This window comes from Balaenoptera physalus (assembly GCF_965194825.1).
Source record: "Balaenoptera physalus genome assembly, chromosome: 12".
Taxonomy (NCBI): Eukaryota; Metazoa; Chordata; class Mammalia; order Artiodactyla; family Balaenopteridae; genus Balaenoptera; species Balaenoptera physalus.
Genome location: NC_138897.1, coordinates 27,376,070 through 27,390,349, shown reverse-complemented (window position 1 = coordinate 27,390,349; position 14,280 = coordinate 27,376,070). Strand labels below are relative to the sequence as shown.

At 38.6% G+C, this 14,280-nt stretch overlaps 1 protein-coding gene across 9 annotated transcripts in view; it reads left to right on the top strand.

The window, feature by feature from the left end:
* The first annotated feature begins 9,529 nt into the window (after positions 1–9,529).
* KATNAL2 (katanin catalytic subunit A1 like 2) overlaps positions 9,530–14,280 on the top strand; it is a 105,590-nt gene continuing 100,839 nt past the window's right edge. For all 9 annotated transcript variants that reach the window (XM_082416603.1, XM_082416602.1, XM_082416599.1 and 6 more), the window contains exon 1: positions 9,530–14,225. Coding sequence is in view for 8 of the 9 variants with exons in the window: in XM_082416602.1 (XP_082272728.1) it covers positions 14,175–14,225 (51 nt within the window). In the remaining variant the exon portion in view is untranslated. The remainder of the gene's footprint in view (positions 14,226–14,280) is intronic.

The window sequence follows — 14,280 nt, the reverse complement described above, 5'->3', positions numbered from 1 at the left end:
ACAGCCGCCGGAGCTCCGCCCCCGGCGAGCGCGGCCCCGCCCCCCTGCGCCCCGCCCTCTCGGCCAGCCGCTTTCCGCCCGCGTCTTCCGCCAGCGCACGAGGCCTGCGGCTCTGGCCTCGCCTGAGTCCCCGCCCCCTCCCGCCGTCTGCCCACCCCCCGCACGCCTTCCGGCGCCCGGCCCTGTTGCCGTGCAGCCCTCAGCCCGCGGGTGCCTCCTCTCCACGGCGCGGAGGCCCAGTCCCTGAAGCGCCCTCGCGACTGCAGCGTTACCCGCGGGACTGGAGGAGGGCCTGGGCTGCGGGAGGGACGGAGAGGAAGAAGAGATGGCCGGGACTCGTGACGGGAACGTTTACAGTGCCCTTCCCGACGGTGGCTGTGGACGGAGGGAGCACCCACAAATAAAGGCCTCCCCCGGAGTAGTTGTGGCGGAACAACCTAAATACGGGTGTTGGGTAAGCTGTTGTTCTGATCTAATGGGGCAAGGTTGGTGAGACCTCCTTGGGTTGCTAATATCCTCAGAGTACTAACCTGGCTGGCTCTTTCTGACTTTGAAGGGCGACTGAATGTCAAGGACTGCAGAGTTGAAAGGGTTGGGGGTGGGGGGGGGGAAGTTGGAGAAGTGAAATAGGAGAGCGCCCAGAAGGGCCCTGATAGAAAGTCGAGGGGTCAGGGAAATAAGATAGCTGGGAAAGATGAAATGTCAGAGGAAGAGAAGACGGAAGGAAGTTTCACAGCACTCCTGACTTGCTGACAAAGGATGAGAAGATGCTGAGTTAAGCTGGTCAAAAAATTCGCTGGACCAAGTCCAGGGTTTAAATTTCCTTGAAGAGGTGGATGGAATCCATTTAAGACACCTAATGTTGATCCCTGGGCCAAGAATAGTTTACCACTACACCTCTTCGCCTATCTCCTGTTCATCCTTCAGCTCTCAGTTTAAGTATCACTTCTTCAGAAAGACCTTCCCTAAACCCACATGCCCCCATTTTAATTCAGATCCCTCTCTGACTGCTCATAGGATCTGAATATTTCCTTCCTGATATTTTTCCATGGTAATTACGTAGGTCTTTGTGTGATTATTATATAAATAATTATCGTTTAACTTTTTTTCTTAAAAATGGTTTTAAACCCGCTAGACTATAATGACTGACAAACGCCTGGAAAACTGTGGGCCTCTTATTGGTTTAATGAGTAAAAGAATGAACAGTATCTAGAGTAGGTTCTAATTCTGGCTTTCCACCATTAACTTTAGCTTGGCTTATTCTTGATCTTGGCTTGTTCTCCTTAGACCTTGATTTCCACCTCAGTAGAGTTTAACATTGTTCATCAGACATTAAGTGAAGGCCAATGTGAGCTAGGATCTTCAGGGGAATAAAGATGAATAGAATACAATACAGCCCTTACACCAAGGAGCTTACAACCCATAAAAAGCACCATGCATGAAATACTGAGTTTACTTTCTAAGTACCTGTTCTGTTAATACTTTCTCTGCCTGTCTCTGAACCCATCAATCCTCTTGATCTCAACATCTCTCTTTTCCTTTCCACTGATTTCTTCCTCTTTCTCTATATCCGTGTTCAAGCCTCCTAGATAGTTTCAAGCCACCTTTCTTCTTTTGCCAAGCACACATCTATTTTAATCACATTTCTTTGCGCCTTTACACTTTACCTTAACCTTTACTGAAACTATACAGTATCAAAGAAAATGAACAATGAATTTATCTTTTATATTCCCAATTTTTTAGTCTGGAATTTTTAAATACAAACAAAAGTTGAAAGCGTAACACAATGAATATCTGTATACATTCCAACTAGATTCAACAGTTATTAGTATTTGAACAATTTTTATTAAGGTATAAATAACATATAGGTAAATCCTCCTATCTTAAGTAAACTCTTCAATTAGTTTTGAAAAATGCTTATCAAGATACAGAACATTTTCATCACCACAGAAAATTCCCTCCTGCCCCTTCCCAGTCAAACCTCCCACCAGAAATAACCAATGATCTGATTTCTAATACTGTAGAGAGAATTTTAAAACGAGGGAAACTTATTTTAAAATGCTATTATAGCCTCGATGCCAAAACCAGACAAAAATTAATTTTCCTTTCTAACTTATAAGCAGATTTTATGCCAGTAATGCAAGGATGGTTTCACACTAGCATATATGTTAGAGAAATTGGTAATTTGATACAACTCAACAACTAAGAACAACCAAAAAATCTGGATTTAGAAAATCAGAAGCAAGTGCCAAATGTAAGGAGTTAACCAGTCAAAATCTTAGAAGGCAGTATTCTAGGCAGTTAAACTGGACATTTATCCTGAGACATTTGACAATCCAAAAGTAAAATCTATAAACTGAGCTCTGACTTTTTGCAGGTTTGCTGGGCAAGAGAGACATAAATCTAAATCTAGTGCCACAGAAGACGCAAAGTCCAATAAACACCCCCCATATTTAATACAAGATCCCGTAGGGTAAAGATAAACCAGAAATAAATCAGCACTTCCACCAATTGCGTTCAGGTTTTATAGCAATCAGGAAATCTCACTCCTTGAATACTGAATAAACAGATCCTAGAGTGGTACTCCACAGACACTGGGCAGAATCAAACAAAAATTCTCTCCAGATGAAGATATCATTAATTTGATCATTATCAAATTAACCTACATAAAATTTTACAAATTAAATGACCAAACATAATCAAAAATCAGAAAAAGACTGCAATAAAAGCAAGCTTACACAAATAAGTAAATAAACAAACCTTGAAAAAATAATCTAATAGAAACTCTAGAATTGAGATGTTTAAGAACTCAACAGATAACTTTATAGGTATATATGTATATTACACATGGTTTAAGAGAGAATTAATAACCAGAACATGTTAGAAGACTATTTAGAATGAAGCTCAGGGAAACAAAAAGATGGAAAATGCATAAGAATATATTAGAGACAAATTTGAGACAGAAGATAATGCTGGAAAAGTCTAACAAATGTTTAATTGGAGTCCTCAAAGAACAAAAAACCAAAATGAGGCAGTAGCAATATGTGACGAGATAAAGTTTGAGATTTTTCATACTGATAAAATCACTGTAGGTAAAGGGTTAACAAAACCTTTTCCTTTCTACATAAGAACTTGACCTTCAGTTAATTTTCTAGCTCTGTTCACCTGGAAACATAATAGAGGTTTATGATAAAAATGACCTCTGATTAATAAATTGCCTCTGGACCAGGAGGAACTATAAATGGTCTACATTTATAGACCTGATGGGGATACCATACTTGGGACTTTTCTGAGTGAGTTAAATTCACCAGTAAAATATAGCAATTTTAAATCTGTATGCACCTAATGACATGCACTTAATGCATCTTACAGAACTACGGTGAGAAAATCCACAAGTACAGTGAAGCATTTTACCATACCTATCTCAGTAATTGATACAAAAAGCAAACAGAAAATCATTAAAGATACAGATTTTTGGAACAGCATAATTAACAAATTTGACCCAGTGATTACAAATAATGTGCAGAAATGCATTATTTTAAGTACATATGGAATATTTACCAAAATTGAGCATAATAGAGTAAGCCTCAACAATTTTAAAAATTGTGATAAAATATACACAACATAAAGTTTACCAACTTAACCACTTTTAAGTGTACGATACAGTGCCATTAAGTATAGTCATGTCACTGTACAGCCATCACCACCTTCCATCTCCTGAATTCTTTTCATCTTGCAAAACTGAAACTCCATACTCATTAAACAATAACTCCCTATTCTTTTCTTCCCGCTGGACCCTGGCAATCACCATTCTGCTTTCTTCATGACTTTACTCTAAGTACCTGATATAAATGGAATTATACAGTATGTGTCTTTTTGTGACTGGCTTATTTCCCTTAGCATGATGTCTTCAAAGTTCATCCATGATGTAGCATATGACAAAAAATGTTCTTCCTTTTTAAGGCTGAATAATATTCCATTGTATGTATACACCGTATTTTGTTTATCCATTTATCTGTCCATGGACAGTTAGGTTGTGTCTTAATCAGGCTGGGGTACTAAAACAAAATACCACAGAATGTGTGACTTAAATAGCTAACATTTCTCACAGTTCTGGAGGCTGAGAAATCTAAGATCAAGGTGCCAGCCTTTAGTGTCTGATGAGGATCCACTTCCTGGTTTACAGATGACCACCTTCTTACTATATCCTTACATGATAGGGAGAGAGAGCTCTGGTTTCTTGATCTTTTTATAAGGGCATTAAGCCAATCCTAGGGCCTCCACCCTCATGACCTCAGCTAAATCTAATTACTGCCCAGAGGCCCCACCTCCAAATATCATCGCATTGGGGATTGAAGCATCAACATATGGGTTTTTGAGGGACACAGACATTCAGTCAATAGCAGGTTGCTTCCACCTTTTGATTATTGTGACTAATGTGAACAAATATCTCTCCTAGATCCTGCTTTCAATTCTTTTGGGTATATACCCAGAAGCGGAATTATTGGATCATATGGTAATTCTATTTTTATTTTTTGAGAAACTGCCATACTGTTTTCCAAAGCAGCTGTGCCATTTTACATTCCCACCAGCAGTGTGCAAGGGTTCCAACTTCTCCACATCCTCATCAACACTTGTTATTTTCTGGTTTTTAGTAGTAGCCATCATAATAGGTATCAGATGACATCTCCTTGTGGTTTTGATTTCCATTTCCCTAATGGTTAGTGATGTTGAACATCTTTTCATGTGCTTATTGGCCTTCAGAATAACTTATTTGGAGAAATGTCTATTCAGTCCTTTACTCATTTTTACATCAGGTCGTTTGTTTTTTTTTTGTTTTCGAATTTCAGCAAATTTTAAAGGATTGGAAGCTGCTACAAGTCTATTTTCATTTGCTCTCTATGACAAAGATTGTCTTGAAACAGTGTTTTATCATCTCTCAGGTTCTGATGAGATATAATAAGCCATGATGATAGTATGTACCCTTGATATGATGTGATGAGAATGGCACTTTACCTCTGTGATCTTCCTCTCAAAAAACACACAACCCCAGTTTAATCATGGGAAAAAGTATCAAAGAAATCCCAATCAAGGAGCATTCTACAAACCACGTGACCAGTATTCCTTAAAAGTGTCAAGGTCATTAAAAACAAAGAAAGTCAGAGAAATCATCACAGCAAAGAAGAGCCTGAGGAGACACAACAACTAAATATGATATGGTATCCTGGCTAGATCCTGGTATAGAAAAAGGACACTAGGCAAAAACTAAGGAAATCTGAATAAAATATGAATTGTAGTTACTAATAATGTCTCAATATTTGTTCATTAGTTGTGACATATATACCATATTAATACAAGATGTTAACTACTGCATAGCACAGGAAACTCTACTCAGTATTCTGTAACAACCTATATGGGAAAAGAATCTGAAAAAGAATGGATATATGTATATGTATAACTGAATCACTTTGCAGTATACCTGAAACTAACACAACGTTGTAAATCAACTATACTCCAATGTAAAATAAAAATTAAATTTAAAAAAAATGTTAATAATCAAGGAAACTGGGGTATATAGAAAGGAACTGTGCTATCTCCACAACTAGAATCTAAAACCTATTTTATTTATCAAAAAATTTCAAAATTATATTTGTCAATGATAGAAAAGGACTGGTTACTTGATTTTTAAAATATAATTTCAACTTTTGAATGATTGTAAAAATGCAAAGTATCTTGTCAATAAGAACTTGAAGACATTGTCATTAAAATGTCTTGATCAAGACGTACAGACAATTCAAACATTAAACCTGCCCATAGAAGTGCTCTCAAGCTTTTCACTAAAACTTCTGAAATTTTTCATTTGGAAGTTTTATGCAAATTTAATATTTTATATTTTCCTTAATACTTTAGTATTCCACTCTTTCTTATATGAAAAAAATAATGAGCTTTTTCACCAAGCTCCATATAGATACTTAAATCCCCTCCAGTTTATTAACATGCCACAGAAATTTTATTGTTTTCTTTGTGTGCATGACCTGAAGTTAGGAAGTACTAACCTAGAGAAACTCTTATACAGGCACATGTGCACCAGGAGATATGTACAAGGATATTTATTCCATCACTGTTTGTAACAGTGAAAAGTTAAAAACAACTTGTCCATCAAGGATAGGGTAGATATATGCATTGTGGTGTGTTCCTGCTAAAGAATGCTATGTATACAGGAAGAAAAAAATGAATAGAGCCAGAGCTTCATATAAGAATATGGACAAATCCCCAAAACAATGCCAAATGAAACAATCAAGTTGGAAAAAGTTATATACCTTTCGTGTAAATTTTGCAAAAAGGAAAAACAATGCTGTATATTTATGGATATGTACATATGTGATAGAAAACATACATGTGAATGATGAGTATCAAAACCAGGACAGTGGGTACCTCTGAGAAGAAGGGAATAGGATCTGTAGGCTATTCTGGGGGATTCTACTGTATTTGTAAAGTTTTCTTTCTTAAAAAAAAAGATCTGAAGCAAATATGACACAATGTTAAGATATGATAGAATTGGAAGGTAGGTATACCAATCTATTACCCTCTATATTTGTATGCTTGAAATATTTCATAGTGAAACAAAACCCAAAATGCATCCTAAATCTGATCATTCTTTACTTCACTGCTACTGCCACCCTTGTCCTGGATGACCACAGTAGCCTCCTGTCTTCCTATCTTGCTTTCTATCTTTTTCCACTACAATCATTCTCCATGTAACATCCAGAATGATTTTTTATAAATATAAATCTGATCTCACCATCCCCTATTCAAAATCTTTCAACAGGTTTACAGCACTCTAAAAATAAAAATTAAACTCCTTACCGCAGTCCACAGGCCCTGTTTTATCTCCCACATTTAGCCTTTATTCTTCCTCCACTGTCATTACTTATTCCCTCAAACTGTGGCACTTCTCACTACCTCAAATTATATTAATTCATGGTTTATGGGTACAATTCTTCCCAGAGTCCCCGTCCCCACTGGAATATAAGTTCCAGGAAGGCAGGGACTTTGTCCTCCACTGTATCCCCACTGCCAAGAACACCGTTTGACTCATATTAAGCATGAAATAAATATTTTCTGGATGAATGAAAAAAATGAATGATTTCATTTTCATTCAAATAGAGGAGGAATAACATTTCAGTGGTTAAAAAAAGTGATGTAATCAAATGTATGGGGCCTGAAAATGACAGGGTACACTCTCAACAATGACAACAATTGCTAAGACCCATTAAGCACTCATTATGTGCATTTCCAAGCACTAGAACCACTTACATTTTGGGGTGCGTGTCAGCCTTGCTCTCCTCAGAGGCCCTGCAAACCTGAGACATGGCAACCTCCTTCCTAGCCACAGCTGATTGGATTTGGAGGAGAGGGGACTGAGAAAAACCCATATGTTAGCCAGGGTGAAGCAATCAGGTTCTTTTTCTCGAAAATTTGTCCTGAGTGACGTGTGCGCTAAAGAAGTTTGAAGATGAGTCATGTTAATGGCAGGACATTTTTGAGTGAAAGGAACAGCTGCTGAGGTCCTGAAAGCTGCACTGGTATCTACCCTTTCTGAACCTTGTTGTTCAATGTTTCATTGGCTAATGACAAAGGTTACCCGACTATTCTTCCAGAAAAATCCTCTCCCTTCATTTATAAAACTAATACAGGTAGGTTACTTTCTTTGTTGATTATTCATTCTCTTAGAAACAAACCAACAACAGCAACAACAAAAATTAGCAATCTCTTAATCAGGGAAACTTGACTAGGGCTGTCTTTCCCACACAAGGTCTCATTTCATTATGAGAAGGTATTACTGTTCCCATTTTACAGATGAGGATACAAGGCTTGAACAGGTCCAATACCTTTCCTAAAATCACAGAGCAGTAAGTGATGGGGCAAGATTCCAATCCTGGCCTGTGTGCCTCTGAATGTGGCTGCAGAAATGGCAGCAGGAGGACTGTTCAGAGATAAAGTTAGGAAGACAGGACACAAATTCTGATACCATTTAGGGTAAATTAGAAAATGACACATAACAGTGAAGGGTAAAAACCAGACTTCATTCTATTTTTGGATAAGATCCAGTAAAAGCTCTCTATTCCTATGTTTCAACAACTGTTGGCAGAGAGAGATTTATACCAACACAATGTCTGTATGATTAAAACTTTTTCTCTATCCACTGACAGAGGTGACAGTTTTTAAAGAATGACAGGATACATTCTTTTTAGGTGACATAAAAAATGGAGTTTTAACAATATATATTCAGAGACGAGTTATAGTTGACTGTCAGAGGGTTTGCAGTTAGGCAGGTATCTTTCTTGTCATTCTTGAAAACTCTCCCTCATTCTTGCATGCCTAGAGAAGCTCTGTGGAAGGTGGTTTGACATAAGTGAGGCTGTGAATACAGAATTCCAAGGTGTTTGTATGGGAAGAGGCTAGTGAAGAGAAAGGGATAGGCATTGATGGATTCACGCACAACTTGAAGAGCATAATCAATAAAACAAAAAAGTTTATGAATAAAAAACACTCAGAATTCACCCTATAAAACATCCTTGCTCTAAGAGAAAGAACAAGTGAAATAACTCGTTTTCTCCAACTGAAGTTGGACTGTGTTTTTAAATATTTTAGAAATAATATGCCTTAAAAAAAAAGAAATAATATCTCTTGAGAAACAAGAGGTAAGCTTTGGCTCTGTTTCATACACGTCAAATGACACAACTTGGAAGCATCAATAACGTGGACACCGGACGCAATTTTGCTACTTTGGTGATTATTGAAACAATGTTTTAAAACTCAAGGATAAGAAATTTAACGAATGTTTTATAAAAGGAGAGGAAAATAAAAACTTCCTTAGAAAGAGGGGAGTTCTTCTTTTGTCTGTAGGTATGAATAGTATAGGAAGCAATTAATGGACACATTTTTTGAAATGGTTCTGGCAGCGCGGGCGGGTCGTTCGCGCACCTGTCCCTGGAGTCGCAAAAGAAAGGGAGGCAGGAGCAGCGCGCTCTTCCTCAGAGATGTCTATTTCTGTGCGTGTTCAAGTCCTACACGAGGCTGAGGACCACATTGTGAATGTGAGACAAACCCGGCAACGTGTATCGTGGGAAGGTCACGAGGCGGAGGACAACAGGAACTGCCCGATGGGCAAGATCTCAGTCCCCTACGTAGGTGATGGGCGGCTCACCTGGAGTGTACATCCGTGGCAGGAAGATCCGCTTTCTGATCTTGCCAGATTTGCTGAAAAACGCACCCACGTTAAAAAGCATGAAAAAGAAAAACCAAGGCTCCAGGCCAGCCGGTGAAAAACTGCTATTCTGAAGGCCCAAGTGGCCACAGGAGAAAGAGGATGTGGAACGGGATGTGGAAACATCTTCCAAAAGCAAAGATACATTGTTGAAGAGAACTTTGCCCTTATTCTTTCTTTTAGGTTATCTGGGTTGGGGAATGTGGTGGTGAAGTGCATGCTTATGTATATGCCCTAGGTTTTCTTTGACATCTTTCTCTTTAGATGAGGAGAAATCTTAAATTTAATAAACATGGCAGTGGGGTTTTTTTTCTTCTTGAGAAAAAGAGATAGGTCTAACCTGGGGCAATTTTGCCCTCCAGGGGACAATCGGCATTTGGCAATGTCTGGTGATATTTTTGGTTGTCACAATTTGGGGGTGCTGCTGGTATCTAGTGGGTAGAAGCGAGGGACCTGCTAGACATCCTGCGATGCTCAGGTTAGCCCCCCACAACAAAGAACTATCTGGCCCCGAATGTCAACAGTGCTGAGATAGAGAGACCCTGCTGTAGCCCAACAAATCTAGCTGGAGAATTTCAGTGAGAAAAAATGGGTTCCTCTCTTAAAGGAAAAAACACATGCTGCTGCCTTTGTGTTTTCTTTCTAAAGTGGTAGCTTTAATTAAAACTGATTTTACCATACGACCCAGCAATCCCACTACTGGGCATATACCCTGAGAAAACCATAATTCAAAATCAGTCATGTACCAAAATGTTCATTGCAGCTCTATTTACAATAGCCAGGACATGGAAGCAACCTAAGTGTCCATCAACAGATGAATGGATAAAGAAGATGTGGCACATATATACAATGGAATATTACTCAGCCATAAAAAGAAACGAAATTGAGTTATTTGTAGTGAGGTGGATGGACCTAAAGTCTGTCATACAGAGTGAAGTAAGTCAGAAAGAGAAAAATAAATACAGTATGCTAACACATATATATGGAATCTAAGGAAAAAAAAAAAAAGGTAATGAAGAACCGAGGGGCAAGACGGGAATAAAGACACAGACCTACTAGAGAATGGACTTGAGGATATGGGGAGGGGGAAGGGTAAGCTGTGACAAAGTGAGAGAGTGGCATGGACATATACACACTACCAAACGTATAATAGATAGCTAGTGGGAAGCAGCCGCATAGCACAGGGAGATCAGCTCGGTGGTTTGTGACCACCTAGAGGGGTGGGATAGGGAGGGTGGGAGAGAGGGAGACGCAAGAGGGAAGAGATATGGGAACATATGTATATGTATAACTGATTCACTTTGTTATAAAGCAGAAACTAACACACCATTGTAAAGCAATTATACTCCAATAAAGATGTTAAAAAAATATTTGAAGAAGAGAAAAAAAAACTAATTTTAAGACAGGGTGAGATGAGATTGGGGAGTGATGCACATGTCAAATTGAGGGATTTGAATGCTCTAGGTCACAGGATTTTGTAGGCAGTAGTGTGATAAGATCTCTATTCTAGAAAACTAACACTGGGAGTAACTCAGGGGTCAAGTGACCTCCAAAGAGGTCCTCTCATTCCTTATAGTCCCTGCCCCATTATCCCTCATCTAGGCTACATAGCCTCCTTTCTGACCTCCCAGCTCCTAGCAGTCACCCTTTCAAAGTCACCTTAATTTCTGGAGAATATTTTCACTGGATATAGAACTCTTAACTTGACAGTATTTTGTTTTCTTTCAGCACTTTAAAGATGTTTTCTATAATCATCTGGACTCAGGTTGTTTCTATGTCTTGGCTACTGTAAATAACGCTGCAATGAATATGGGTGTGCAGATACCTCTTCAGGATAGTGGTTTCATTTCCTATGGATATGTATCCAGAAGTGGAATTGCTATACCGTATGATAGTTCTATTTTTAATTTTTTGAAAAAACCTCCATACCGTTTTCCATAGTGGTTGTACTAGTTTATGTTTTCACCGAGAGTGCAGTTCCCTTTTCTCCACATCCTTATCTCTTGTATTTTTAATAATAACCATTCCAACAGGTGTGAGATGATATATCATTCTGATTTTGATTTGCATTTCCCTTATGATTAATGAGGTTGAGCACCTTTCCACGTACTTGTTGGTCATTTGTATGTCTTCTTTGGAAAAACGTCTATTCAAGTCCTCTGACCATTTTAAAATTGGATTGTTTGGTTTTTTGCTATTGTATTGTGTGAGTTCCTTACACATTTTGTATATTAACCCCTTATCAGAAAGATGGCAAGTATTTTCTTATATTCCATAGGTTGCCTTTTCTTTTTATCAATCATTTCTTTTGTTGTGCAGAAGCCTTTAGTTTGATATAATCCCACCTGTTCATTTTTGCTTTGGTCATGTGTGCTTTTGGTGTTATATTGAAAAAAAATACATCATTGCCAAGACCAACGTTAAGGAGCTTTTTCCCTAGGTTTTCTTCTGGGACTTTTATGGTTTCAGGTCTTACATTTAAGTCCTTAATCCATTTCAAGTTAGTGTTTGTGAGTGGTGTAAGATAAGGGTCCAATTTAATTTTTTTGCATGGGAATATCCAGTTTTCCCAACACTATTTATTGAAGAGACTATCCTTTACCCATTGAGTATTCTTGGCTTCCTTGTCAAACATTAGTTGACCAAAAATGTATTTCTTAATGTGTGCTCAGTTGGAAACATTTGAAAGCCAGTGGTTCTGTGGAGAAAATTCTTTAGAAAAACTTATATTACATTTGGAAATAAGTCAAAAGATAGTACAGCATATCCTTTCAATGTCATACTAGAGCAGTGTTTAAGAGGCCCAACTGCTTTCCAAAGGGACTTTTTGCAATGATGGAAATGTTCTATATCTGTGTTGTCCAATATATTAGCCATTACCTACATATGACAATTGAATACGTGAAATGTGGCTAGTGTGACTGAGGAACTGAATGTTTAACTTTATTTAATTTTAATTAGTTAAAATTTAAATGTAAATGGCCAAAACTAGAGGAATGTTTCTATGTCCTTTAGAAAAGAAAATGTCAAGATTTTACTGCCCTGTAGAACATTAACTAATTTTGTATCTAAGCTAGCAATCTTATCCTAACCTTTCTTCTCAAAATGCCTATAAATACCCAGTTCCTCAAAATGCTCTTTAAACCAGCTTTACCATCTTACTGGCTCCCTCAGTGAGTTAGATAAAACCTTTGACATAATGTCTGTTCATATCAAAGAGAGTCATATTTTTAACTTTTTTGAAAGTCATGTCAACAAAAGAATGTGCTAAGTGTAGCATAAAAGGATATATAGTGGAATCAGGAATTAGTTTTCTCTCCACCTAAGCTCTGCCTGGAGTAAGTATTGTGATCTGATAAACACCACTGAATTGTCCTAGAAAGTGATTCCTGAGCTGACTCTTAGTAGGCAAAATAGGCTTCCGTTAGGCAAATGAGGTAGGAATGATCCTCCAAGCAAAAGGAACTGCTCAGGACTGGTTCACAAGCATTGTAAGCAGTTCATTTATGCTGGAGTGAGAGATGAGGGGAGGTGTCTGGGTCAGGGTGGGAATGACAGGTGAAACTGGACAGAAAGAATAGCAAGAGAGTGTAGTGGTAAGGAACACTGGCTTCAGTCAGGAGACCTAGGTTTGCATCTTAACTCTATCTAGTCGGATAACCTAAAATGAGTTAACTCAGCTATTTGAGCCTGTTTCCACAACTGTAAATTGGGAGTATTAATAACTTTGCATGGGGTGTTAGGAGTAAATTGGATAAACACATAAATCACATAGTACATTGCCTGGTGCCCTACTTTAAATGTTTAATAAATTATAGCTATTATTACTAATGAGAGAGCAGTGAACAACTTCAAATGGTGCCAAGTTTAAATATGGTAAAGTGTAAAATAATCTATAATTGGATTTCCTATTTAGGAAGTTATTGGCAACTTTGGCAAGAACAGCTTCAAAGGAGTAGGGGCAGAAAGTGTTGAGAAATGAATGAGAGGTGAGGAAGTGAAGAAGAGGATAGCCAGTCCTTCCAGAAAGCATGAAGTGAGTGCCAGAGAGGTGATTCAATTTAACAATTACAAGATGAGAACTTTTTTTTTTAGGTTGAGGAGACTTGAATATTTTTGTATCCTGAGGGGAGAATGGATGAAGGAAGCCAAAGATAATGAGTAGAGGATGGTTTAGAATAAGATTCATAGCAAAAGAGACTGAAGGGAAAGACATTGAAGACACAAGAGTAGTTAGTACATGAAGAAAATAAAGCGGAGGAAAAAGTAAAGTCCATGTTTGTCCACTTCTAATGAGTAGGTCTGATGTGGGGGAAATTGGAGGGGAAGGAAAAGTTTAATGCACAGTTTGCATCCAAGAAAGCCCCTGACAGCCATAGTCCACATCAGATTCTATCAGTCTAGATGGACCAAGTACAGACAATTTCAAAGTAAAGCAGGAAGGAATTTCCAAACCTTTACCTTAATCAGGAGGGGGAGGGGGGCCTAGAGAAGACCAGATGCCAAAATAGAGTCTTGGGAACAGAAGCATTGGGTCACGAAGGCCTGAACAACTGCCGAAATCAAGGACAAATACTATGGTGCATAAACTTTAGAGACAGAATTAAGGGAAACAAAACAATTGCAAATGACCCAAGACCTGCCAATCATCCCCTTTCTGTCTCTCGATTGGTCAGTGCCGTGCAAAAGCTCCGATTGACAGACTTATTTTAACATTGATTGGCATGAGTAAAGAATCCATCTTTGCGCAGTGATTGGCTGGCATGTCCAGACTCTGGCCAATCCTGAAGGGGGCGGGCTGGTTAAGCGTCAGGTTTCCCTGAGCCGCCATCGGTGGATGTACAGGTCAGCCGAGCAACTGGTTCCTTTTCTCCCTTCTCTCGGTCCCTAACACAGTGTCCTGATGGAGCTTTCTTACCAGACTCTCAAATTCACGCATCAGGCGCGGGAAGCGGTAAGGAAAGCAAATACAAAAAAAGAATTGTACTACCAGGAGCTCCTCTCCCCTT